Source organism: Manacus candei, unplaced genomic scaffold (genome assembly GCF_025592945.1).
Source record: "Manacus candei isolate 608988 ecotype Guabito, Panama unplaced genomic scaffold, ASM2559294v1 h1tg000167l, whole genome shotgun sequence".
NCBI lineage: Eukaryota > Metazoa > Chordata > Aves > Passeriformes > Pipridae > Manacus > Manacus candei.
In genome coordinates, this window is record NW_026138215.1 from 308,523 (window position 1) to 334,237 (window position 25,715).

At 48.6% G+C, this 25,715-nt stretch overlaps 1 protein-coding gene across 1 annotated transcript; it reads right to left on the reverse strand.

The window, feature by feature from the left end:
- Positions 1 to 1,345: 1,345 nt before the first annotated feature.
- Positions 1,346 to 25,213, reverse strand: HORMAD2 (HORMA domain containing 2). Its single transcript, XM_051773379.1, has 13 exons — positions 25,165 to 25,213; positions 22,424 to 22,508; positions 21,475 to 21,619; positions 20,575 to 20,638; positions 19,566 to 19,602; positions 18,305 to 18,325; positions 17,594 to 17,620; positions 16,199 to 16,266; positions 13,049 to 13,200; positions 12,271 to 12,524; positions 12,010 to 12,118; positions 10,903 to 10,967; positions 1,346 to 1,933 (listed from the first exon to the last, which is right to left on the reverse strand). Exons 2-13 carry the CDS (start codon positions 22,466 to 22,468, stop codon positions 1,817 to 1,819), a joined length of 1,104 nt encoding a protein of 367 aa, XP_051629339.1. The 5' UTR covers positions 22,469 to 22,508; positions 25,165 to 25,213; the 3' UTR covers positions 1,346 to 1,816.
- Between the last annotated feature and the right edge of the window lie 502 nt (positions 25,214 to 25,715).

Below are 25,715 nucleotides of genomic sequence, written 5' to 3' on the forward strand. Positions count from 1 at the left end.
GCCTGAAATGAAAATGACTAAAAGTCATTACCGTAAAATACCTGATTAGAACCCAGTGTGATCTGAGACAGTGAGCCCTGGCCATGGCCACAGGAGCAGGGCACCATGTGCTCCACTGAGCCATGTGTGCACCTTGTGGGGGCTGTGTGTGCTCCCACAGAGACACCTCGCTGTGCTTTCACTGGGGGCAGGGCACTTGGCATCTCCCTGTCTGCACCGGGCAGGTTCCAGTGCCCCCCAGCCTTGGGTGTCGTGTGTAGAGGAGGAAGAAAACCTTGTTGGAGCAGCTGAAATCCCAGCCACGTTTGAGTATCCCCAGGCAGGATGCAATGACACCACAGGGCCCGCAGTGCAGGCAGGGGTCGGGGCTGCAGGGATGTGGCACCAGAGCCCAGCGGTGCCAGGGTAGAGCCGGGAGCTGACGGCAGGCCCGGAGCTGTCCCGTGCAGAGCAGGGGTCACTCGTGGGTGTGCAGCCCTGAGAGCAAACATTGTCACAAAGCCCGGGCACAAAGAAGGTTTCTAGCTCGCTCTGGCATGTGAACAAACTGGCTTATTAGACCATAGGTGCAAAAAGGAGAGCACGGGAGAGAAAGTGAGGATAAAATGGAAAATTCCCATCTTCTGCAGGTTTTGTGAAATAGGCATCAGGCCAGGAAAACTGCCAGACACTGCTGGGGGCTCAGGGATGGGCAGGGGGTCTGTCTGCCAGGGGCTTCAGGGAGACCGCTGTGGGATTAGGATCACAATCCATCACTTGGCTACCTGGAGGAGGGCAGCAGGAATCTCAGGGGGCTCAGTCTGGGCATTACCTCTGCTCAGTCAGCCAGGTCCAGCTGGGCTTTCACCTCATTCTGGCCAAGCAGAGTAAGAGCAGAAGAGAGATGTGTCAATCCCAGCTCCTGGTAACTTTAGACATGGAAAGACCACTGTTCCAGCAGCAGGGAAGAGCCCTCACGTCTGAGGGCCTGAGTGGTGCCACAGCGGACGACATCACCGTGTTACTGGTGACAGGGAACGTGGTGTGCCCAGTGATGGCCCTGGTGGCCAAGGTCCTTCACTCAGATGCCCTGGATGCTTGTCAGATACCTGCCAGGTGCTGTTCTCCTTACCTGTATTTGCAGACACAAGGGATCTTTATGCCAGCTGGTTTTAAACAGGGTGTATTGCACCAGAATTAACATCACACAGCTGCCTGAGCCCCTCGGACATGGTGGGCTGCTGGTTTAGAAATGAGCTGATAATACAGCCATGGCAACACTACTTGCAGAGTTAGAAAAAAAGCCATCCAGCACCAGCAGAAAATGTGTATAGATTGGTTTATCTCTTTACTCAATATAGATAACACCCCTTCTTTGAAATAAAAATCTATGCTCCGGAAACAGCAGATAGGATGGAGTTAAGCACAATCTAGTGGATCATGAGACTTGGTGCTCTCTGGCACTGACACCTCAGAGTTCATCTTGAAATAGTGCCATTCAACACGGGTGACAGAGTGGCACAGGACACACCAGCCCCAGAGGAGAAAATTTAGCCAGTGAGAGGTGGGAGGTGTGAGGGAAGGAGGCAGAAAGAAGCACACAGACACCACTGGCACAGAATTATAAATCCTCAACTTTAGAACATCAAACAAGGGCTGGTTGTTGACAATGCCATGACAATTCTGGGGCTTGTTGTCTCTCTGCAATCCAGAGTTTTCACAAGACAAACATTCACAAATACACAGGGCACGCGGAAGGGTTAAACACTGGGAGAAGGAAAGGTCTGCACCAGTCAGATGACAGTGCAAACTCACACCTTCCAAAATGTATTCTGTGTCAGAATGAACATAATTTCCTGCTGTTCAGAGGCAGCTTCTCTGGTTCACTGACCTTCCTTTTCTTCTCAGGTCCTGTTACCTCTTCCTGGCTAAAGGCAAGGTTCAGGAGGTTTATCTGCAAGAACCATCAGAAACAGGGATCATTCTCACGGAGCAGGCTCCTGCTACATAAGTCAAAAAGTAAAGCTTCCAAAACTGCCATGTGTGTGCCTGGATCCTCTTGGCTTGGCTCAGTGTGATCCTGTTCTCCAGAAAAGCAATTAGGCAAGGAATCAAAACTGGAGTACTGGATGGAACTAGTGGGACTGTGAGAGTTGTGCAAGCAACAGGTTCAGCTTCAGGCACAGGGAATGGGTTTGGTGGCACATGAACAGGACCCATCTTCTCACTGCCAACAGAAAATAGCAGCAGCAAGGAGGTCTTTGAGAAATATAATAGCTGATAGGGCACTGGCTTTTCCACCAACCTCAGGTAATCAGAGCATATGGAAAAGAAGGGGGGCACTTAGGTCAAATCTGTGGTCACAGCCTGTAAGGAGGAGACACACAGTCCCTCTGTACATCAGGGAATTCAGTACAAGCTGATCAATCTCAGACTTTGAAACTACCTGTGACTTTGTGAAAAATAACTAAGCCAAGCAAGCTTTTTTCCAGAAGGTTTAACTTCCCTCTAGAAAGACACAAACCTCCCCCAAGAATCTTCTGAGCCTACAAACCAAGAGGTTAAAAAACACAGATAAGTCTATGTGAGAATATAAGTGAGTCAATGGAACAGGCACTTCAGACAGACCACAGGGAGATGGACAGCCAGGACGACAGCTGAAGTGTTGGCTGTGCCAGGGGACAAACTCACTTATCCTCCTTATCATGTCACATATTTGCATTTTTACAATAATAATCTGGAGCCGCTGAGAGCAACGTGTGTTGTTGCCCACCCAGAAGGGACGAAGCACAGTCTGGCAATGTGACCTCTCTCACTGGAGCTGAGCTGAAGGGACACACCATAGCACAGAGCTTCGCCTCCAAAACAAAGTTCACTTGGATGACAGCGAGGTGAATGGAGAGGGAAAGGAGTGCTAACCAAATTCCTGCGCCAGAGCAGGAGTCCCTCACTCCAGTGTCACTGCAAAACACGAGGAATCCTGAAACTGAGGCAGGGCAAGCACAAGGAGTTAATGAAGAGCTATTCCAGGATGAATCGTGGGGATGAGCACAAGGTCTTCAGATTACAAGATGTGGTCATTATAGAATTCCCCACTCACGTCACCAGGGCTTGCTTTCCCTCTGACCTTGAGGCTTCGGCAATCTCTGCATAGCAATGGGCTCTCTAATGTGTGAAACAGTTCTGATTAGGGATTAACAGCAAAAGACTTTGAAGCAACCCCCCTTCGCCTCTCTAGACTGTTTCAAATTGTTTTTCTTCCCCTCTTCCCTCCTCTTCATGATGAGCAACACAATATTGCTTAATGCAAAAAGTACAATTTCCTTTCCTTAAAAACAGAGAAAACAAGAATGTGCCAAAGTGGGCTGGGCAGGTTCTCCCTCACCCTGCACACACTCAGGCTGACAGAGCTCCCGACGCTGCCCAGGGACAGGGGGATGAGTGGATCTGTGCTGCAGCTCCTCACCTGATATCCAGCTGCTCCAAAGGGCATTTTAGGCAGATATTTAATTTCCCCTCCCTGGCATGGTTTTAACCTGTCTGCTTCCTTTTCTTGAAGGAAAGGGCCCAGAGGAGGAAACGCTGCATCCAGAGCCTCTGCAGTGCTAACACAGCTGCAGGGTTTGTCCCTGTCCTGCTGGCCACACAACAAAGCAGGGTGATGATTCCCAGTCTCCCAGCCCCAGTCACCTGGATGAGGCAGCTCTCCTATTTTAGCCTGAACAGCATTAGCAAGACCTGGTGCTTTTATTTCCTCTAGTGAGGAACAGATCTTCCCCAGACAGCTCCTCCATGAAGATTTGACCCCTTTGCCATTCCTCCCAAATTTTCTGCACAGATGGGATACTTTTGAGGCCACGAGCAGCTGCCCACACTCCAACTCTCCCCAGTTTTCCTGCCCTTGACCACAGGCAGCACGAGCACCTCACAGGAACCTGTGATGAGGACTGAAAACATCCATGGAAGCCATCGAGGGCTCTAGACAAGCACTGTTCATCTACTGAGTGAATCAAATGTCAACAGGGAGAGGTATTTCACGAAAGACAACATGCCCTGGCCTGTCCCTGCCCAGCTACAAGTTCATGGAGGAACTTGGAGCCAGGAACAGACCCCATGTCCAACTTCAGCTCCCATCCTTAACCAAACACTCCAGCTTCTTCGTCAGAAACATCGCTCTAAATGAGATTAAGTCAGATTCTATGTATGTTTATTTGACTTGAACCAGAAAGTAAACCTCTTCAACGGTGTGGTGAGAAGCAGGAAATCCCTCCCATTGACTAAACATACAATCAAAGCCTCCAGAAGTTGATTAGTTCTAATTTTTCCCATGCGCTGGGATGCTTGAGTTGAATAACTGACGGCAGAGCCTGCACTGCGGGAAGGCTGCTTTTCCTCTTACACAACCCCAGCTCCAGGGATGAGCCAGCTGCTGTAAAAGCAGGTAGGACAAGGTGCAGGCTCTTGCATGCCCACCCTGCACAGGGACCATGCTGACAGGTGGGACGAGTCCAGATCAAGTAGCAAACGCAGGAACAGATCCATAACCTCCTGACTCTGAGTCCCAGGAGGAGTTCAGGGTCTGGGTCATACCACGAACACACAGTGGCTTTGAATCTCCTGGTTTACAGTACGTGTAAAAAAGTAACACTTTGTAGAAGGAATTCTTCTGTAGAACCGCAGCTCACTTGTGAATCATACAAGTGTTACTAATTTCTGGCATAGAGCTCAGGACAGCTGCGAGTTGTCTGGAGGAGATATCAGGCTAAAAATAGATTAGACTTAGATTAAAGCCTTCCCAAGGCAGACTGGTGGACCAAACAGCATGAGCAGACCACAGCCACACTGCTATTCTTAGATAGACACAATCAGGACCCAGTTTGCAATCCCCAGTGTCCCCAAGTATTCCAGCCGAAAATTCCCAGCATAAATCGAGGCAAATTTACAGCTCTCCTGTCCTGATGTGGTTTTTGCTTCCCAGGGCATCCTTATGCAGAGCAGCTAAAATTGCACAAGAGCATTCGGCTGTGTCCCTCTTTGTCCCCAGCCTGCCCCATGCTGAGGTTTGGCACTTGGCAAATTTTCTGCCCTCAGAAATGTTCCCTTTGTCCAGGACATGGAGGGTTTTGTTTGGTACCTTGTAACTACCCCGACAAATTCAGAAGCACATTCATGTCAAAAGAAGTGCAGTTCCATCGAGCAAGCTGGAAGAATAAGGACTGAGATACAAGATTTAACTGCTGAAAAAAGGCAGAGCGACCCTCAGGTGTGAGGGCAACACACAGTTTGTGCAGGGGACTCTCACCAGGATGACAGTGACCCAGTGCCTGAGGCATCCTGTGATTTCAACTGCAGCTACCACTGACTCAACAGCACAGCAAACTCCTGACACTTCAAAAATCAAGCCAGTGACTCTTTAAATTGATCCCCTAAGAGCGGAGGTGTGGGCTGGTGAGGGCAGTAATTCCCACCTGCTCCCTGACAGCTGGCTGCTCCATGCTCCCCAAGCACAGTGAAAATCAAAGTTCACAGGACACATCACAGTGTCAGTGAAAGGACAGGAGATGGACACAAACTGAATCACAGAATCATGGAATCACAGACTGGTTTGGGTGGGAAGGGACCTTAAAGCTCATCCAGTCCCAACCCCTGCCGTGGGCAGGGACACCTTCCACTAGCCCAGGTTTCTCCAAGCCCCGTCCAACTTGGCCATGGACACTTCCAGGGAAATACAAGAAATTTTATTTAAAAATGAGGACGAACTTATTATTTTTTTACCATGAGAGCAACCAAAGACTGGCACAAGTTGTCCAGGGAGGTTGTGGAGTCCTGTTCCCCTCCCGTGCTTTGAGCAGGTTGGTTGGACACTCCAGTCTCCGGTTCCCCTCCCGACCTCGCTGGCTCTGCGGAGGCGGCTCTGTGGGCTCAGCACTGTGATCCCATCAGTTTCCAGTAACGTGGTCACACTGACATCAGTGGAACTACTCCTGATTTTCATCTCTGTACCCGTGGGGGACGCTCCTGCTGGTTAGCAGGACAGCCAGCTGACACGGGTGGGCCTCACTGTGGCCCTGCTGCGGAAACCAGCCACGTTTTTGTGCCCAGGAAGCCACGTCAACACATCAGTGACTCCCACCAGGCCCCTGCCTTTTCCTCAGCTCACTCTCAAACCTTTGCCATTCAGCTCCATCTCTTTGTCTCACAGCCCGCTCTGCACCTCGCGTGTCTTGTAGCTTTTAAAGGACTAATGAACAGATTTTTCCAGAGTATTAAAAAAGAATGCTTAAAAAATACCTGCTGAAAGACTAAATTATCACTATCTCTCCTACTAATCTCTTCCAGGGCCCTCAATCACACTGTAGTCTTCCATGATGGACATTCTGATTGCTGGATCACAACCCAACCCACTTCCCTGTATGATTCCAGCACTGGAATTCTCCACTGAGGAAGAGAAAGGCCATGGACACTCCTTCTGCCTACTAGGCTGCTACCCAACAGTCCCTCCTGGGATATTAGATCTGTCCTACCTTAATTTATGTGGATTTCTCCAGAGGGTCTGGTTGCTAGTATGAATATATGGAATGGCAGCCAGCACGGAAGCGCCACGTCTTCCCAGGGATGTCCCTGGGGGAGTTGTCAGGGAATCCGAGGGCGCAAGGGTTAAACCTCCCCGGATCCGTGGGGTGATGGGCCTCACCTCTGCACTCAGAGATCACTAGGAAACTGTTTCCTGCACACTAGACAGGGATAACTCATGGAAGGGATGAATGGCCCCAAGATACAGCTGAGGATCTGACGTGAACTGAGAGAAGCCAGGAATTTCCTGACCTCCCTGTCTCACTCCTCCCAGAATGGCCTGAGCTCACAGGAAGGAGAGGCAAGCTCATCTCTGAATCTTTCTCTCTTCACTGCTTGGGTCTGTGTAGCTTCAGCTGGTTTAGAGGAGAAAATGTTCTGGGAACTTCTCATCAGATACAGCTCTTGATGGACAGTTAGAGATAAACCTTGCTTTTTTTTTTCTTTTCTGCAAAAGTTCAAGATAATGACATTGCCACAGAAAAATGTTTCACTATTGCTGTGCACATGGCAGGTCTCACCCTTCAGCTGCCTCCTGTCATGGCACTTTTGGACATGCTTTGCCTGGGAAAGATCAGACAACAAAGGTCTTGATCTCTAAGCTGTTATTTGCAATTGAACCCACTTGTGCTGACCTTCACTTCCAGCCAGAAGCTGTGTAGGACACGGCAGCTCAGCAAGGCACAGGAATCATGGAATGGGTTGGGTGGGAAGGGACCTTAAAGCTCATCCTGTTCCACCCCCTGCCATGGGCAGGGACACCTCCCACTAGACCAGGTTGCTCCAAGCCCCCTCCAACCTGGCCTTGGACACTTCCAGGGATCCAGGGGCAGCCACAGCTTCTCTGGGTAACCTGTGCCAGGGCCTCCCCACCCTCACAGGGAAGGATTTCTTCCCAGTATCCCATCTCTCCCTGCCCTCTGGCAGTGGGAAGCCATTCCCTGTGTCCTGTCATTCCATCCCTTGTCCCAAGTCCCTCTCCAGCTCTCCTGGAGCCCCTCTAGGCCCTGGAAGGGTCTCTAATGTCTCCATCAGGGTAACCATGACCCTGGGCACCAACAGGATACTGATCCCTGGCAAACACAACAGGTATTACTGTGTCATCCATGAAACTCTGTTTCCATGCTGGCTTCTATCACTGCCACAGACCCTTGGAGAAAGAGGCCATGGCCAGGTAGCCAAGGAGCAGCAGCTGGAGGCCAGACAGACTGTCCTCTGAGGGCTAAACCAGCACTGATTTACAACCCTTAGGTATGAATGTCTCCCCAGACATCCCAGTGCAGACAGCTCCTGTTAGCAGAGCTGATCCACATGGCAGGAGCAGGGCTCCAGCAGGCAGAGAATTCCCGAGCACAGCCCTGAGCTACCACTGATCCCAACTGCTCTGTCCACACAATGCCAAGTGTCAGCACGTTCCTCATGTCCCACAGCAGTCTATGAGCACAGCCAGTGTAGCAGCAGGAGCAGTGTCTGGTGGTAGCTAATGAAGCCAGAAACTTGGGAGGCAGAGCTGCCTTGTGCTGTGCTGATCCAGCCACACCATTCCCGGCTCCGGCGCAGGGCGATCCAAGGCTCCCTGCACGGCTGCCTCGCTGTGCTCCAAGGACCACCCCAGAACTTCAGCCCACAGCTTCCTGATGGGAGATAAAAGCCTGCAGAGGCGTTCACATGGTCAGATTTTACTCATCTTCTGGTTCTGTTTCCTTCCAAACTCATTCCAGTGCAGCATGTTTGCTTACATGAAGACAAAGCTAACCAAAACCAATTTTCAGGACAAGAACATTAAAGGATTCGCAAGAGGATAAAGGAGTTTGCTGAAGAACTCAAGAAGTTATTCCAAGTCAGTGCAGGACCTCACTCTCATCAGCAGATTTCTACAAGTTAAACCAATGGGCAGCAATTCCCTATTTTCCCCAACTCTTCCCAACTCCTAGAATTCCAATGAAAAGTAGGAAGATGCACAAACATAACACGGGGGGACAAATCCTTGGCTGATGCAATCACTCTTGAAGCCAGCAGAGGTGGGCTAATTTACATGCTGGTGTCTAACTCTGGATGATTAAGCACAGAGATGCTCTGCTGGAAAAGGGCAATCTCTCATTTGATCTCGAGGATCATCAATCATGAGATTGCAGATAACAAGCCAGTGGAGTACATGGAAATTTTTCCCCAATCTGCAAAGCCCTGTCAGAGACTCTCCGTGGCCATTCCCAAAGTGCAGTTCCAGTTCTCACTGGGCAGGAAGAGCTGCTCCTCTTTTGGCAGATCCGCATCCTCCGCCTCTCCCATGTCGATTAGATAAAAATAAGCCTTTAATACTTTCATTCCTGGTTTTCCTGAAGAGCTATAGGTCAGGAAGATAGTGACCAATAAACCCAATTCCAACAGCACAGTTTTTATTTTTGGTAACCAAGGAATCAGAAGGATTCACTCCAGATGAAGGGCAGAAATGTGCTCACCCACATTTCCAGAAGCAACTTGTGACTGTGGGTAACGGTTTTGAACTCAGAACTTCTTGAATATCAAACCCTCGTGCAGGTAGCTATTTCTGGGACACTCCCAATTGTTTTGGTGAGTTCGGAAAATTTTGGCATTCACACCCCAACCCAACAGCTGGAAAACACTATTAATAGTGTCTGGACAGCAACAAGGTGTTCACACTCGCAGCCCAACAGGTCTGTTCCAACCCATCTTACCTGTACTTGACCCTGTCAGATAACACCTAACTCAGACTTCCCACCCAGCCAAGCTTCTCCTCGTTTTTTAAGACAAACTTCACTCATCAGCTTGGCTTCCTGATTCAAGTGGAATACACAATGGTCATTTGTTTTAACCACTTCCTTCAGAAAAGAAGGGAAAGTCCCTCTCATATGGAAAAGAGTGTCAAATTTTTATTAGCACAGGTTTTACAGTGATGATTCTAACTACTGCCTTGACTTTGTTTTTCCCTAAACCCAGTGAAATATTAGCCAGCTTCGAAGTAATGAGGTTTTAAAAATAGTATCAAAGAATACATTAAGAAAACCCTCTCCCACGCAGAATCTACCAGGCAGAGGGCTTGGGATTATTTTTTTTAAAAGTCTTTGGAAGCATATGATGGATAAAGTGATTCTTCCATTTTTCAGCAACTAATGCTGTTTCCACCACCTTCAGACACTCTCACTCCTGCTACCGAATTTTAATGAAATGCACATGCTGAGAGCGAGAGAGAGAAGTGTCTGGTCCTCTGCTTACCATCGTGACAGCCCCAAAAGAAGGTCAGAGCATGAATCAGTGGGACAACCATGAGCTACAAACAAAAAAGGCTCCTGTTTTCACACAGACGACAGAATAAACAATGATGAGAAGGAAACCGGAGGATGTGACACGAAAAAAAAATGTGGTTAAAGTTTGAAAAATACCAGCCTAGGCACAGAAGTTCATTTCTAAGATCCAGAGTCAAGGCAAATACCTCGCAGATGCCTTTAGAATGACACGGTGAGTGCAGTCTGCAGTTGCTGTCTGGGTTAGACACCCCGGGATTCTTTTCAACAGAGGCGGGGAAAATTTTAGTAGCAATTTCCTACTCTCGTTAACTGACCCTGTAAAGATGCAGTTTCTGACCATTCAAGCTCACATGATTCTCAACTAATTTGAATGGGAGAAGGATCAAGCGGCAAGGCTGGTGGCATTCAGAGGTTTGCCCTGTCACTGAGAAAACCTCTGCACATGCCCATGAATTCGGGCTCTGATTGTGACTCAGGGTTTGGCCTGGGCAGCCCTCAGGATGGGATTAACTTCACATCACTTATCTAAGATGACATGTCTGGTCTACCCCAGTTCTTTGGGTTGCCCCAACAACCACCAAAAGAGAGACCAGTACCCCCAGGGGATAATTCTTCCTATCTCAGAGAGGTAGCCAAAAAGGGATAGGATTCAGTAAGTACTTGTGACTCACAGGTAAAGACAGTCTGGAAGCAAGACAGGAGAGGTGAAGACCATGTAGGGCAACAGACAAACCTAAAACAGGGTGGTGACTTCAGATCCTTCACCCAAACCCACACACAGGTAAAGCAGCGTGGTTGGGACAGGGATGGGTTTAGTCTGTGTTGTAATTCACAGGTGCCAACTCCAGGGAACAGAACCCATTTCTGGTACTGGATGTATGAAATAAGCTGATCATGGAAAGCTTCTTCCCACTTCATGTTTATATCCCTCTGGCCCAACACTCTGCAGCCTCTATGTATTGTGATCCTGCACCATAAATCCACTAATGTTAGTGAATCTCGTGGCATCCTCAATGACACAATGACCCCTGGCAATGAATTCCACCATGCCTGCTATATCTTGGAACTACTAAAGTTTCCTCACCTGCTGGGATGCCCTTGAGCAAGGCATCCTGCCTGTCTCTTTTATTCCTGCCTTCTTCTTTCTACCTGCAATCCAAACAGCAAAGTAAAATTAGCTTAAAGAGCTTAACTGGAGAAAAAAAAACAATCCAGAAGCCTGACTAAACCACTGGGACAAAATTCCATGAAATTGTGTAACCTTTGCTCCCAGGAACTGCCAGCACTGGCAGTTTATTCCCAGAAAGGTGTCAGAATTAAGTGTCATCTGAACGTGCATGACATCAGCTTGCAGCACCTCTATCAATTATACTTAAACTGCATTTTAACCTGGTTTCTAAGAAAACAAAGTTTATGCAACAAACTTAGAGCATGTGCTCTAAGTGTGAGGGGTGGGGGAAAGGAGGGGAGATCTTCCCTGGGTACTAATTATTAACCTTTTAGACAGTTTCAATAAAATTTGAGGGGGCCTCCAAAGCGCCTCAGTTTCATGAGAACAGGCAAGTGTTAGAGGAGGAGGATCTTGTTCATATCCCCAGAGTGCCAAAGGTGGCAGGATGAGTTGTTATTAGTCGTTGGAGAACCCGCAGGAGAAAGACCTGCAAAGGTGACTCCACAGGCAGAGAAGCTGCTTTCTCCTGCTGCCCGGCCATCCCAGGAATGCTATTTACCATTTTGTCACTAGATGGTATTGTTCCACAGGCTATATCCCAGAGCCTCAAAGGTCAAACACAGCGTGGTGTATCAGAGGCTGGGATACTAGAAGGGAGAGAAGAGGCTTTTCTTTCATGTATTTTCATGTATGGAAGTTATTAGCAAAAATCAAACTGTAACAGCTAAAGAGCTTTGGTGAACATGGAGATAATGTAACACAGTTTTGATGATCTGAGCATTTCCTCCATATCTGAAAGAAACTGCTGAGATAAAGAGGTGGAAAGATACTGATACAAAATTGAATGTTTCTGTTAACAAACCAAGCCTACACCAGACCTTCAGTACAGTTCAGGCTGATCTGACACAAAATTCAAACAAACTCGGTTTATCCGTTTCAACGTGAGTGAGAAAACCTAAATATTATGCTGGGACACAGTCAGGAGCAGAAGCCCCTTTAGTTTCAAAACTGGACATTTACCTGTATCTTGAAGGCACAAAGAAGGTGCTTCCACTTTCCTGCCTGGGGGGGTGTTATTTTTGTTCCCTTCATGCTCACTTGAATCTACGCTGACAGGGAGAGGGTGATTCTGTAAAGCAAGTGATGTGTTGTTTTAATAGCATAGTCTAAAAAATATGGCCAGGTGGTAAATCCATAAACCCCAAAATGTTTCTTTTAAGGAAGGTTTTGCTAAATAAACTCCGTTCCTGCAGTGAGAACCGAACAGAGCTATTTCTATACCTTGGTGCTCCCCTCCTCTTCCTCCTCCTCACAGTCTAACCCTTGGTGGGAGATCTCAGTAGGGCTTCTCTTCTGGATCAGCTTGCTGTGAGCCTTCCTCACCCTCTTCTTCTCAGTCATCACTCTCACTTTCATGAGGTGGAAGTCGGTGGAGACTGAGCCCACTCTCAGGTTGACAGGATCCCCTCCAAACAACAGGTCACCAGGGTTGGCATCTTCCTTAAAGCCGGGGGGCTGGTAATCTTTGGGAGTGACTGCACAGGGAGAGGGAACCCACTGGGGTCAGAGAAACTGCGTTCCAGCTCTCCCAAATCTGATTCAGAAATAACAAGTGTGAACCAGCCTCGAGTAACATCAACTACTAAAAATATTCTGGTTTTTTTCAGGAGGAAGGGAGAGAATGCAAAGGGAAAAATGAGCTGAGCAAATGTTATCGGGGAGCTCAGAGAAAGACTGACTTTAGGATGCTGAGATACCATTTAAGTGCTCAGTTTCTGGAGCAGAACCTGACAGCGCCTGTTCCTTAAAAAAACAACCTCCCAAAAAAAAAAACAGGGAAGAGGGATGTCTTCCTTTCACACTGCATGGCTGTACCTCTTACATGGACACCTTTCCCAAAAAGCATCTGCCATCCCTGTGCCTCGGAAAGACTTACTGTGTTACACCATTTCTCACTGTTATCAGCCAAGAGCTCCCATCTCAACTTTTTGTGCTTCAATTACTTTACAAGGCTCGTTTCTTACAGAAACTGATGGAAAGGGAATTTTGCCCCACCTACCATCGTTGTAGTAGAGGAGTTTCATGGTGAGGGTGATGTCATTGGGCAGTGGCCCCAGGTTCTGCATGAGCAGGTAGAGCTTACGGAGCAGGAGCCTGCTGGCCTGTTTGATGTCCTCGCTGCACAGCCCAGTCACAAACTCCCTGTGGTTGCTACAACCAGAAGAAGAATAACAGATTTGTTATCCTCAGTCATGAATATTCACGATCCAATTACACATACAGAGCACCCACTGACTCGTCTGAAACCACTAGTGACAAAGCTACAATGTCCTTATGTCATTTCCAGCTAAACAGGGAAGTGAAACAGGCTCCAGGGATGGGGTGGCATCCTCAGAACACCCGCTCTGGACTCAAAGGCTTGGCATTTACATTTGAACGGACTTCGGAGCTGGGGCAACAGACCCCATTATACAAATGTCATGAGTCACTTGTTTGAACATGATTAAATTGGATCAAAGGCCCATAAAACAAGTGCCTTTCACCTAAGCAATTTCAGGAATGAGAGGAATGAGCTGAGAATCCAATCTAAAGCCGATTCATCACAGGGGCTATTTTCAAGTCCATTTTGCAGTTTGAAGAGAGGCGAATCGCATGTTCTCCCTCAATTCCATGCAAGAAAAACGAGCTCAGAAGCACATTTTTCAGCAGTGACGAAGGGGCATTCCTCTCCCCTCCTTCAGCCATCCAAATGTCAGCTGGCTGGGCTAAGCAAACAGTCTAGACTGAGACCCACGGGTGACACGAGTGGGATGAATCGCAATCTGGAGGAGTTTGTTTCTCTTGACTGTAGAGGTAGATGAGATAACCAGCTTTAGGTGGCCCAGATGAATCACTATGTGACTAAGGGACCTGAACTTCCCTAACTTTCAATGAGAAGGGGCCATAAAACTACGTGGTTCCTTCACTACGTCTTTGGGAAGACCCCTGACATGGGTGGGTGGCCCCATACACAGGTTGGATGGTCCCTAAGGCAATCCCCCCAAACCCCTTCAAAAGCAGGGAGTGACCCAAGAGAGCAGAGGGTCCCAGGGTTGAATCTGACTGAACCACAGCAAAGAACAGTTTCTTTAAGACAGATTCCCCCTTCCAGCTGAAGTTTCTTGGCTCATCATGAAAACATAGTGGCTTGACTTCCCAGAGTATGGAATCATAGGATCATTTAGGTTGGAAAAGACCTCTAAGATCATCAAGTCAAACTGCTGACAGATGCAGGGGACGGTTTGGCAGACTCTGAATTGCCAACAGCAAAACTCTGAGGTATTAGATGTGCACTGTGGTCTTAGATTAAATCCTGTATGTTCAGAAATGTACAGCAAGTGAGAGGGAAATGCTGGCAGTGCCTAAGGTGGAATATCCATCACCTTTACAAGCTGTGGGATTAGCAGATCAGAAATGGCAAGGGGAAAGATCACAAGAAAAAAAGAAATGAGACTTCCATAGGAATTAACAGGTCAAGGACTGATTCAATACAGGAATAACACTGTGAATTTGATGCAGGAGTGTGTCAAGAAGCAGAAGGAACTGAACCTTGGAAGGACTGGGATCTATGGCAAGAATTCCTCTAAAATCCATATAAAATAAAGCAAAGACCATTTAGGGGAACATTTCCCCTTATCCCTCGGATGTGATGATGCAAACCCACAAAACCTCTCTCCTGGAATTATTAACTCCAAGTTTGCACATGACAACAAGCACTGCAGGTGTAAAAGGCAGTGTTATCAGCCCAAGGAGCTGACAGCAAAGATGACACAATTCTCTGGTCCGTGCCAGAACATCAGATTACTAAGGACTGCAGGGACAGGCAGGAGCCTGCCAGGGCACTGCCAGTCCCTGAGGAAACACAGCAGAGCCCAGGAATCTGGTGCCCTGGGCTCTGGAGCCTCAGAGCACATACAAACATAACACCAAGATTGCCTGACAGCAAGATGGACTCCGAGGGATGGCAAGCTCCATTTGGGGACTGTCCTTATCTCTGGGGACTAATGAGGAAGGCTGATTAAAACCCAAAGTACTCAAAGGCCATCTATTATCTTTCAAATCCCAAATCTCCTCTTCCCCTCAGTGTAGTGAGGACAATGGAGCTTCAGAGCAGAAACAGGGCACAGCCAGCAGGACACTCCACACTGAGATAATTCAGATTCTGCCAATAGAAGATCATTTTGCCTTATACTAGAAATTATTTGGATGTGTTTTGAGAGAGAGCAGCTAAAGGCAGGCTCCAGGAGTGCAGCAGAGAAGCTTCCTGAGGAGCACACAAGACAGAGCTCTCTTGCTGTACAGGCAGGTTTCCAGGCCCAAAGATTTCACCAATGGCAACTGCAGAATAAACTGAAAACAGGTCAATTATTTTTTTCTTTTTTTTGCTTTGGTTGCAGCCAACGGCCTTTGACAGTATTTATTTGAAACTCCACAGGATTGTGGCCTACTAAGCACAGCTTTAAATATCTAACAGAGAGTGCCAAAAAGAGGCAAAAAAGCTGCTGCTTCCTGCCACACGTTTTGCACCATCAAACTCAGGCATCATAAGCGAAAGTTCTCTCGGGTCACCCACGCAGGGCTGCTCAAGCAGAAGACATGTATGCAAATGTCCAAGGGAAAAAACCCTGGGTGCAGGATCATGGGGAAAAAAAGGGATCAAACCTTTTGAAAGCACAAGGTTGTGTGGTAAAAATGGAAGAATCAGTTGAGACAGTAGCAAGCTCAGGAACTGTGCTGGTTTCTGCATCACCCCCCTGATGAGGCACCGCTGCTACCAACTGTCCTGAGCTCAGCTCGGGTGCCCTTGGAGGGCCTCATGATGCTACATAACCTCATTTCGACTCCTCCTCCCAGCAGGTCGTATCCTGCAGGGTGAATATCCTCAGCTCTGAGGGTATTTACAGCTGCTCAGCAACTTGGACATGCTCGAACCACAGAGCCACAGGATGGTTTGGGTTGGAAGGGACCTTAAAGCTCAGCTCCTCCCACCCTCTGCCATTAGCAGGGACACCTTCCACTAGACCAGGTTGCTCCAAGTTTATCCAACCTGGCCTTGGACACTTCCAGGGATGGGGAGTCCACAGCTTCCCTGGCAATCATAAAGTGTGGCTTTTTAATGCTTCATAACCAGTTTTCAGTGTAACCCTGAGAAACCAACCCAAACCTTTACCTGCTGATGTCCATCTGTGGCACCTTCTTTTTATACTTGAATTTGAATTCGTACAGTTCAGTCACTACCTGGAGAGGTAACAAGAGAGGGGAAAAGCAAAAATGGGTCACTTTGAGTAACAAGTGTAAAGATGTGTCCTGAGCTCGACAGAGTCCTTTCACACTCTCTGCCAGGGCACAGCATTAACTTAATGACATGATGACAACTTTAACTCCATTACTGCTTGCACGGGCTTTGGCAAATTTTCTTAACAACCACATCTCACCTAGCACTGAAAGAATCACAACAAAATTACAAACTTCCTGCTTCCTCCTTCCACTTCCTCTGTGGGCCTGACTCCCCAGCCTCAGTCTCTAGTGAGGCTCCAGGACCAGCCAACCCTCCTTGTTAAGGAAAACTGGGAGCTGCAGGGGTGATCAGTGTCATAAGGAAGCCTGGCCCAGTGCTCTGCAGGGACACAAAGGTCTCCGTGGAGAGGAGGACTCTTCCCATAAGGAAATTCAAACAATATTGCATGGGAAACAGTTGCTGAATTTCACCAGTCTCAGAGGTTTTTTTTGAGGGAGACAAAAAACCAAAATGATTTTCCATTTAAAAGGATTAAAGAATAAAACAATTAGGAAGAACAGACAGCTTCCCCCCCAGGAGAAAGGATCTATTGTAGACCAATTCCATGCCTATAATTCACTTTTTCCGGAGACAACGAGGTTGATTAGTAGGAGCTCAGCTGTGCTTTTAAGTCTGAGCCTTCCTTACAAATCCCAGCCTTGGCACAACTAAACTCCTGCTCTGTCCCCAGATGCTGAGGTGACACACAGCAGAACTGGAACCAGGTTCAGGTGCAAAGAGGTTACAGCTGTTCTCCAATCTCCAGCATGGATGCAGACCCTCACTAGGGATCACACCCCCCAGTCTCTATGCCCCAGACAGATGTAACAAAACAGAAACACATCAGGGAACACCAAAAGGACAAGGACAGGCAGTACACAGCACATCCATCCAGGTCTGAAGGGATTCCTGACTTCTGTCCTACACCTCTCTGCATGACAACACGGCTCTTTTCACCAGGGCTGTTAAAAAGCTGGTTCGTAAATGAATTATTTTGAACTTCTCATTTTTTCTCTTTGGGAAACTAAACCAAAAGGGCAAACATGGCCATTAGTTGCCTGCTGACACCCCTGCCTGAGGCCCTGGTGGGCCCACAGCCTGGTGCCTGGTGTTTGATCCCCATCCAGCTCACTGAGCTGGCACTCTGGAGCGAAGGCACAAGGACAGAAACGAGGTCACCGAGCAGCTACGTCAGGGTGGAACTTCAGCCCACGACTCCACTCTGAATACAGATCTACTCACCCGTGGCTGCAGTTGCCTCAAAGATTAATTAAGACTCTTTCTTACCTCCGGTTCCTTGGGATTGGTGTAAATCTGTTACAAGAAAGCACAGTGAGGGCATTCTCCCCGGGACAACTTGAACCAATGACTAACAATGATATTTTCAGTTTACAGCAGAGACTGGACTATCTTTAGCGTGGGATCAGAGAAAGGAATGGCTGAGAAACAGCTTTCCTCTATCAGCAGGCAATACTTACCACTTCAAAGACAGGTAGAAGACAACTGAAGTGCAATTGTGGAGGAATGAGGCTAATTCCCATTCCAACCCTCACAGGGAACTACTGACTGAGATTTAACTGCTCAGATGATGCACAGAGTAGATGCAAAGCAAAGCTCCTGGAGCTTTACAGAGGGCCAGGGCCAATGGCTGTCTTGGAACCACCAGTGTGTGGTGTGTCCAGGATCAGATTAATAAGGACACTTCTGCAGGGGGAAACAAAGAGGAGCTTCCATGATAGGAATCACATGAAAGTGCTTCTCAGAGTCTAAGGATGCATGTGAGGCCTCAGTCAGGAGTGTGACATGCTGAGAAAAACATCCCCATGCAGCCTTGAACTTCGCATTTACCATATTTGATAAAGGTCATAGCTCTATTAAAAATCATACACATTCTGGCTTCTCCTTAAAAAAGGCACAAATGGTTTGACACAACCTTTACTCTGTATCTCTTTCAAGCAGGGGAGGGGAAAGAAAACTACTTTGTATTCATCTACTTACTGCAAGGACAGCGATGCGTAGCTGGGGAGGGAAAAGTAAAACAAAACACATCATGAAAATCTAACCTCAGCGGGCAAAGAAAAGCAAGTCCTATCAAAACCTAACTGCCTACACAGGGCAAAGGAATAGATACACTCAACGAACGAGGAGCTAAAACCCGTTTTGCAGATTCTTCCCAGCACGGCATCAGCAACACCTAGTGGCCAGTTTGTCTGGTTTTACTTGCAGTTCCCCAAAAAACAGCTCCATGGGGCCTGCTCCCATGGGGCTCCTTTTAAACAAATCCCCAAAGGCTGTGCTGATGTAACACCCTTTTGCAAGAGCACCTATCCCCACTGAAGACTAATATTTGCTCTCCTCTGTGAAGCTCTCCAAAGGTATTTATGCTACAGCAAGGAAACGTACATGGGACTGCTCTTGAAAACAATCTGAAAATACCCATTAAATACCTCAGGTTTTCCCTAATCCTTGTCAAACAACAATTAATTTATGTCTCATAGATAGCAAAGGACCTCCTAGAGCTGTCAGCAAGCACTACACTGCATTCACAACGTTGTGAATTATCCTGTGACAGTTGTACTGACGTCTGAGAGCCCATCAGATCATCAGTGCCACAACCACCAGCACTCCATCCGAGCTGGAGGAGCTGTGCTGATGAACACTGCTGACAGAGATGACAGCAGCTGGTGCTTTTTCCTGTGCAGAGCAGATTTTATGTGAGAATCAGCAAGGAACATGATTTCCTGCTACTGGTTTTGTCCTGGAACCAGTTGCGCACCTCACTGGATGAATTACTTTCCCAAAAAAAGTAGTAAATTCTGAACCCAAGAAAAAAGCCAGGAGGGTTAGAGAAGATGAGCAGAAGGAGAAAGGAGATGAAGGAAAGCAGAAGCACAGAACCTCTGTCAAGAAAACAGGGCAGGAGATCAAGACCTCATCTCTGCCTGGCAGTGCCTCTATCAGACATCAGAGAACACAAATGTAGAGCACAGAACTGAGGGAAATCCATTGCAAGCTGCAAATTAGTTCCCACACCATGGACAGATGAGCCTAGACAGCAACAGTGGTCAATATTTGGGCTCAAGGCATAAAATCCCAAATCTCATACTCAGGGCAGGGTCTCCCCCCTGTCCCATGGCCATAAAGATTGTTGTGTGCATGAGAGACTGTAACAGAAATACAGCAGAAACGGAAAGAGAGTTTTGTCCATACTTTACGAAGAAATAGAAAACTCCAGTAAAAAATGTGAAGAAAAACTTACATACTGCTTCTCCAAAGCATCAAAACAACCTTGAATCCTGCCAGGGAAAAAACATGTTAATACTAACCAGCAGTATTTATCTCCTGATCTGTAAACACACGCTCATTAGATACGGGTTAAAGGACATTTTTTCCTGGGATTAGGACAACACAACTAACAACATTTGGGGCTTGCACAGTCCTTTTCAGGTCAGCCCTGAAGGCACTGTCCTTCCTTCTGCATTTGTGCACTGTTTATACTTCTGGGGTATTATCCTGTCAGACCAGAGCCCACTTGAATCCTGACAAAGACAAGGATTGGAGGCCAAAGTGGCTCCCTGCTCAGTGCTCTGTTCCAGCTCCCCAGCCAGAGCTCTGATGGCTCTTTTCCCATCAGCCTTGTACCGAGCTTGGCTGAATCTGAACATGTATGGTCTTGTAAATCTTTGTTATCTGATGCATAGTTTACAGCAATGGATTTTTCAAAGCAGTAAATATTATTTGAAGTAGCAATATCCAGATATTTGCTCTTGGAGTGAAAGGATGTGCAGAGAGGTATCTCCTTAGCACATCAAAGTCAGTTTTTCTGCTTGCTGGGAACGTGCCAACTCTTGAACACATCTTGAAGAAAACATGGGGGGTACTTATAGGAAAAAAAGTACTGCACATACTGAAAAACAAGTGCAAGAATCCCTATCAAAGTGAAACCAGAAAAGACTAAACAACAACAGGATCGACCTCATGACTGTCTTAACCCTCTCTGTGTACCTCCACTGCTGCGTGTGCTCTGGGGCCTGACCATGACCTCACTGCAGCCAACACTTCCACAGACCTTGAACTCACATGATCTGGGTCAGCTAATTCTGTCCTGCTTACGCAGGGCCAAGCACCCCCCAAAGCAGTGGGAGCTCCCCTGGCACCGGCAGCGCTGCCGGGCACGATGTTTTCCAGTTCAGGAAGAAGAAGAATGCAGGGGCAGATGTCTCAATGCTCAGCACAATCTTGTCTTGGTTTCACTGTTACTCACTTACCACTTGACTATCTGCAATGATCCCAGACAGCTTTTATCTTCGCGGAGAATTTTTAGACACAGGTCTGCAAAACCAGATTTAGCACGTAGTTATAATCCTTATCACGGCTCCTGGGCAAACACTGAAACTAAGCCAGTCACCCCCCCTTTTTTGGATAAAGTGCTTTATCTGGAGGTCCTTCCTGAGCGGAAATGTTGGGTTTCCACTGAGTCCCAGGTGGGCTGACACAAGCTCATTGCTGCGTTTGCAAATGTCAGAGCTTTCCTCAGCTCTGAGGGTTCTCCCAGAAGAAGAGCTGAAGTTACAGCTCAATTTCAAAACACCAGCAGCTTCATCCTCTCCTCCCTCCTCTTCTCCACTCCATCCTACCCCACCATTCCCTAACAACACCTTCCCTTCTGCATTCAGACTCCACCAACATCCGTATGAGGTAAATGACTGTGCTCAGAATAAACTACTTCTGTTAAGATTTTCCACACAGCTCCTTCTACTGTGTTTCCAGGCATTCAAGGTGGAAAATGCACTTTCAATCTCACAAGAGAATCTCAATGTGAACCTTGAGGGCTCAAAAATCCAAAGGAAAATAAAACACAATAATCAGAGTTAATTTTTTTAAAAATTCTGATTTTTAAGTCACTTTCCTGTGTCACTCACTCATAGGGTTGGTAATGCCAAGGAATGACTTCAAACCAAGTGAAACACTGACAGAAAAGCCAGGAGTTCTAGGCTGTCTTCCGTGCTCTCTCTCAGAAGCACTGTCTCCACCCAGACTTGAGAAGGCCTGTGGCCAACTCCCTAACAAACTGAACTCAGACATGTGCAGCCAGAAGCCAACACATGAAGCAGATTACAGGTAAAAGAGAGTGAGCAGAAATAAGAATGCAGCACAAACAGTGTTACCATCTAAGTAGCGGGTTCCGTAGGAGCTCTCTGGGAACAGCCCCCTCATGTAGGTGATGCAGGACACGGAGATGGCCAGGAGCCTCTTCACCAGCACCAGAGACTGCGGCTCCGTGGCCATGGCATCCGGGAACAGCACTGCTTCCTGCAAGAGGGGGGCAAGGCCAAAACAGCACCATTGTAGTGAAAACAGGGACTATAGTTAGAAACAACTCACAGCAGGTGGAGAGAGGGTAACTTAAAAATGTAATTTTAACATTTCTCTGGTCTTTTAAGCTGCACAGGGAAGAATCGTGCCTAAGGTGGGTGGGATTAAATGTTTTTAGGATAGTGATCAACAGATCATTGTTCAGGTGCAGACTGCACTGGCTGGACACACCTTCCCCTTTATCACATTCTCACCCCTTCCACTGCACCGATGCTGGCACTCACCAGACAACCACCCCCAGAAAAAAGTGTGTAGTTGTAATTGCAGAGTCACCCAAGTGCCAGGGCTGGTGTGGCACTCACTGCTGTACCAAAGGCTGCTGCCACAGCTGTCTGGGAGCTCCGACAGCAGCCTGAGCTGCCAGCGCTGCACACCCCCAGGTCTCAGAGTGATTTTAACTCCGGGCTGTAAACAGCACATGGCTGCACCTGGAGCTACTGTAAATGCACACTGTGTGATGCCAACATGAACAATGCAGCGGACACTACACTAAATTAAGTTCTTTTATTAGTTTATTGCTGTTCTTCCTGCTAATAAAGCTCAGTGCACACCTAATGAGCCTACATTTACTGAGTCAAACCACGGCAGAGCCCCACGCTGTTTCTCACTGAATTGGAAATAATCCAACTAAGAACAGTGCAGACAGCAGAAAGCGTTCCCACCTCCCTCCACAGGCACAGGCGTGCCAGGTCCCAAACGGAGAGCTAAGGTTGTCACTACCATCATAATTAAAGGTTTTACCTTAGAGGACTTCTTCTTTTGCCTGACTAGCTGCTGAGTAGCCATCCTGTATTTCAAAGACCTGCCTTCCCCTTGTAACTAAACGCTGAAAAATAAAGAAGATATGAGACACCCGGAAAAAAACAGTTTTTGCTGTTTCTCATATTTCTTAAACTAAGAATGAGATTCTTCAGGTTATTCAGGTCTGAAAGCTTACTGCCAGCCAGGACAGCTAAAGCAAAGCAAGCCAAGGATACTCCATGGCACTGAGTCTGCAGAGCACGAAAACTCCCCGTTCACCGGCCAACGATCGATAGTGTTTGAAATTCAGGGCCTCGAATGCACTTGGTGTCAGTCACTTCAAAATGCATTTCTCATATTCCAAACCACAAATGTTAATTCCCACAACCATTAAAAACTGTGAAGGGGGAATGTGAAAGAACTGGAGGCCTGCCAATAGTAGGTAATATTTTAGCAAGGCTAAGCAGGAAAAGCACTAACATCAGTGTTGGCTGGAATAAAGGAATGAGTCTTCTGGGACACCTTGAAAGGAGAAAAAAAAGGGGGACAAAAAAAAGAGAGAAGTCCAAATTGTTCCAGTGAAAGCCTGTTAGACAAGCTTGGATTGAAGAGGAAAATATTCTTTTTACAGGAATGGGGAGCTGATTGATACAGGCAATAATGTGGACATTCCACATTTCGCACTCGGGTGAGGAGCTTGATTTAGCACCACCTGACACCCTGATTAAAAACTTCCATTAGCTGGAATTAACAAGGCACACGTTTACTGGTTTGAAAAATGACTCACTGGGAGATCTCCACATCTCGTTACTAACAGGGGATGTTAATGACAGGAAACACCACCAACAGGTAGCCAGAGTCCACAGCCAGTCGATATTCCCAGTAACAATTAAAGTAATAGCACAAACACTGGGGGTTGATTTAAATCCTGACCTAATGCAGCCAGCAGCGGGCTTTTATTAACTCAGCTGATCCAACCCTGTTCTGCATTTGTACCTTTTGTGCTTTTTTCCCATGGAAGCCTCATTTCCATTTGTTGGCAGTCATTAAGACATGTTGATTGGAACATGGTGACAGCTTTTATGCCAAATTTAGCACTTCAATTAGTAATGAGGACAGATTACAGCTATAAAAGTATATTTAAACAAATACACACCTGCAAAATTTAAATGTGTTAAATATTTTAGCAAAGTAGCTTTTTTTACCCAGGCACTGCGAGCAGGACTGGAATGCAATCAAGGCAGACAAAGGTGTTATTACGATGTGAGGTTATTAGCTAAATAGAGCCGATTTAAGTGAAACAAAGACATAAGAAAACATGTTTTCTAAACCATACCACACTTAATATTGATTTACTGCAGAGGAAACATCACCTAGACTGAGATGATTTACTCCGGCCTGGCCGTTCAGGTACAAGACTTCAGCATCAGTATCTTACCTGGGCTGGAGGGGACAGAAGGCACCCTGGAACTCCAATGCTCAACCAACTTGGCAGCGACTTTATCACCAAATATCAGGAAATTAATATTAAATGGGAAAAACCAACCCTCACCCTCAGGAAACCCCATCCTTGCGGGACTTTGCCCCCTCAGCCCTGCACCCCCCCAGCCCTGCCCCTCGTGCCTGATGTGGGAGATGTGAGGCATCACAGCCCCTAAAAGATGCCATGGCTCCAAAGATGGGGTTAAAAGTCTGTTTTGGGGGTATCTCTGGGGTTTTTTTTGAGTGGCTGGGCCCCATCTGGGGCCAGGTCCTGCCCCTCACACGGCAGCGCCTGATGCCACCATGAGGCACTGGGGGTCCCTGAGGCGCGGGGGGCTGAGGCACCTCTGAGGGGCTGGGGGTCCCCCTGAGGCACGGGGGGAGGGAAGAGGCGGTGGGGCTGAAGCGCAGGAGAGCCCGGAGACACTGAGGGACCCCTGAGGCGCTGGGGGACCCCTGAGACACCGAGGGACCCCAGGGACACTGAGGGACCCCTGAGGTGCTGGGGGACCCCTGAGGCGTGGGAGGGCAGTGACCCCCTGAGGCGCCAGAATCCCTCTGAAGAGCGGGGGAAGCCCCAGAGGCACTTGGGGTCCCCCTGAGGTGCGGGGGGTTCCCCTGAGGCACTGGGGAGCCCTGTGAAGAGCGGAGGGATGGCTCCGGAGGGACTCCCTGAGGGGCGGGAGGAGCCGCGTGCTGAGGCGCGGGCTGTCCCTGAGGCACCGAGGGACCCTCGTGGCACGGGGGAAACCCCAGAGACAAAGGAGGGTCCCCCTGAGACACTTCGGGTCCCCCTGAGGTGCTGGGGAGCCCTGTGAGGAGCGGAGGGACCCCCTGAGCTGCCGAGGGGAGTGTGCCCCGAGGCGTGGGAGCCCCTCAGACGCTGGGACTCCCCTGAGGTGCACCCCGAGGGCCCCCTGAGGCACTGAGGGACCCCTGAGGTGCGGGGGCTTCCTCTGAGGCACGGGGCAAGCCCAGAGGCAGACGAGTGTTCCCTTGGGGCATCTGAGGTCCCTCTGAGGCGCTGGGGAGCCCTGCGAGGAGCGGAGGGACCCCCAGAGGCGCGGGAGGTTCCCCTGAGGCGCGGGAGGTTCCCCTGAAGCACAGGAGCTCCTGAGGTGCTGACGAACCCCTGAGGCGCGGGGAGTCCCCTGAGGCACTGAGGCACCCTTGAGGTGCTGGGGGTCCCCCTGAGGCCCTGGGGGTCCCCCTGAGGCGCGCTTTCCGCCTCCCCCGGTCTGACCGGGCGGTTCCCGTACCTTCTCCGCCCTCCCCGGCTCCGCGGGCTCCCCTCCCGCGGTGCCGCCGGACGCTCGGGCCTGGGCGGTGCTGGGGGCGGGCAGGGTGGGGCGGCCCGGCCGTGAGGCGGAGACCTGACCCTGCCCCTGTGTCTGTGTGTGCCGCTGCCCCTGCCCCTGTGTCTGTGTGTACCGCTGCCCCTGACCCTGTGTCTGTGTGTGCCGCTGCCCCTGACCCTGTGTCTGTGTGTGCCGCTGCCCCTGCCCCTGTGTCTGCCCCCGACCCTGTGTCTGTGTGTGCCGCTGCCCCTCACCCTGTGGCTGTCCCTGACCCTGCTGCCCTGCACCCGGAACTCGGGCAGGACGAGGTGTCCTTGTTTTAGGATGGTATTCCCCAATTTAGCCCCCTCACGGCTACTGCGAAAAATTAACCCTGTCGTTCGCCAAAACCAGGACACAAGGTGACCCTGCAGAAGAAATAGCGGCAGGGCCAGCCATGGCAGGGACAGTCGTGTGGTATCATGTATGTTTAAAATCACTTTATAGCCAAATACTGGGTTTATTTGCAGCAT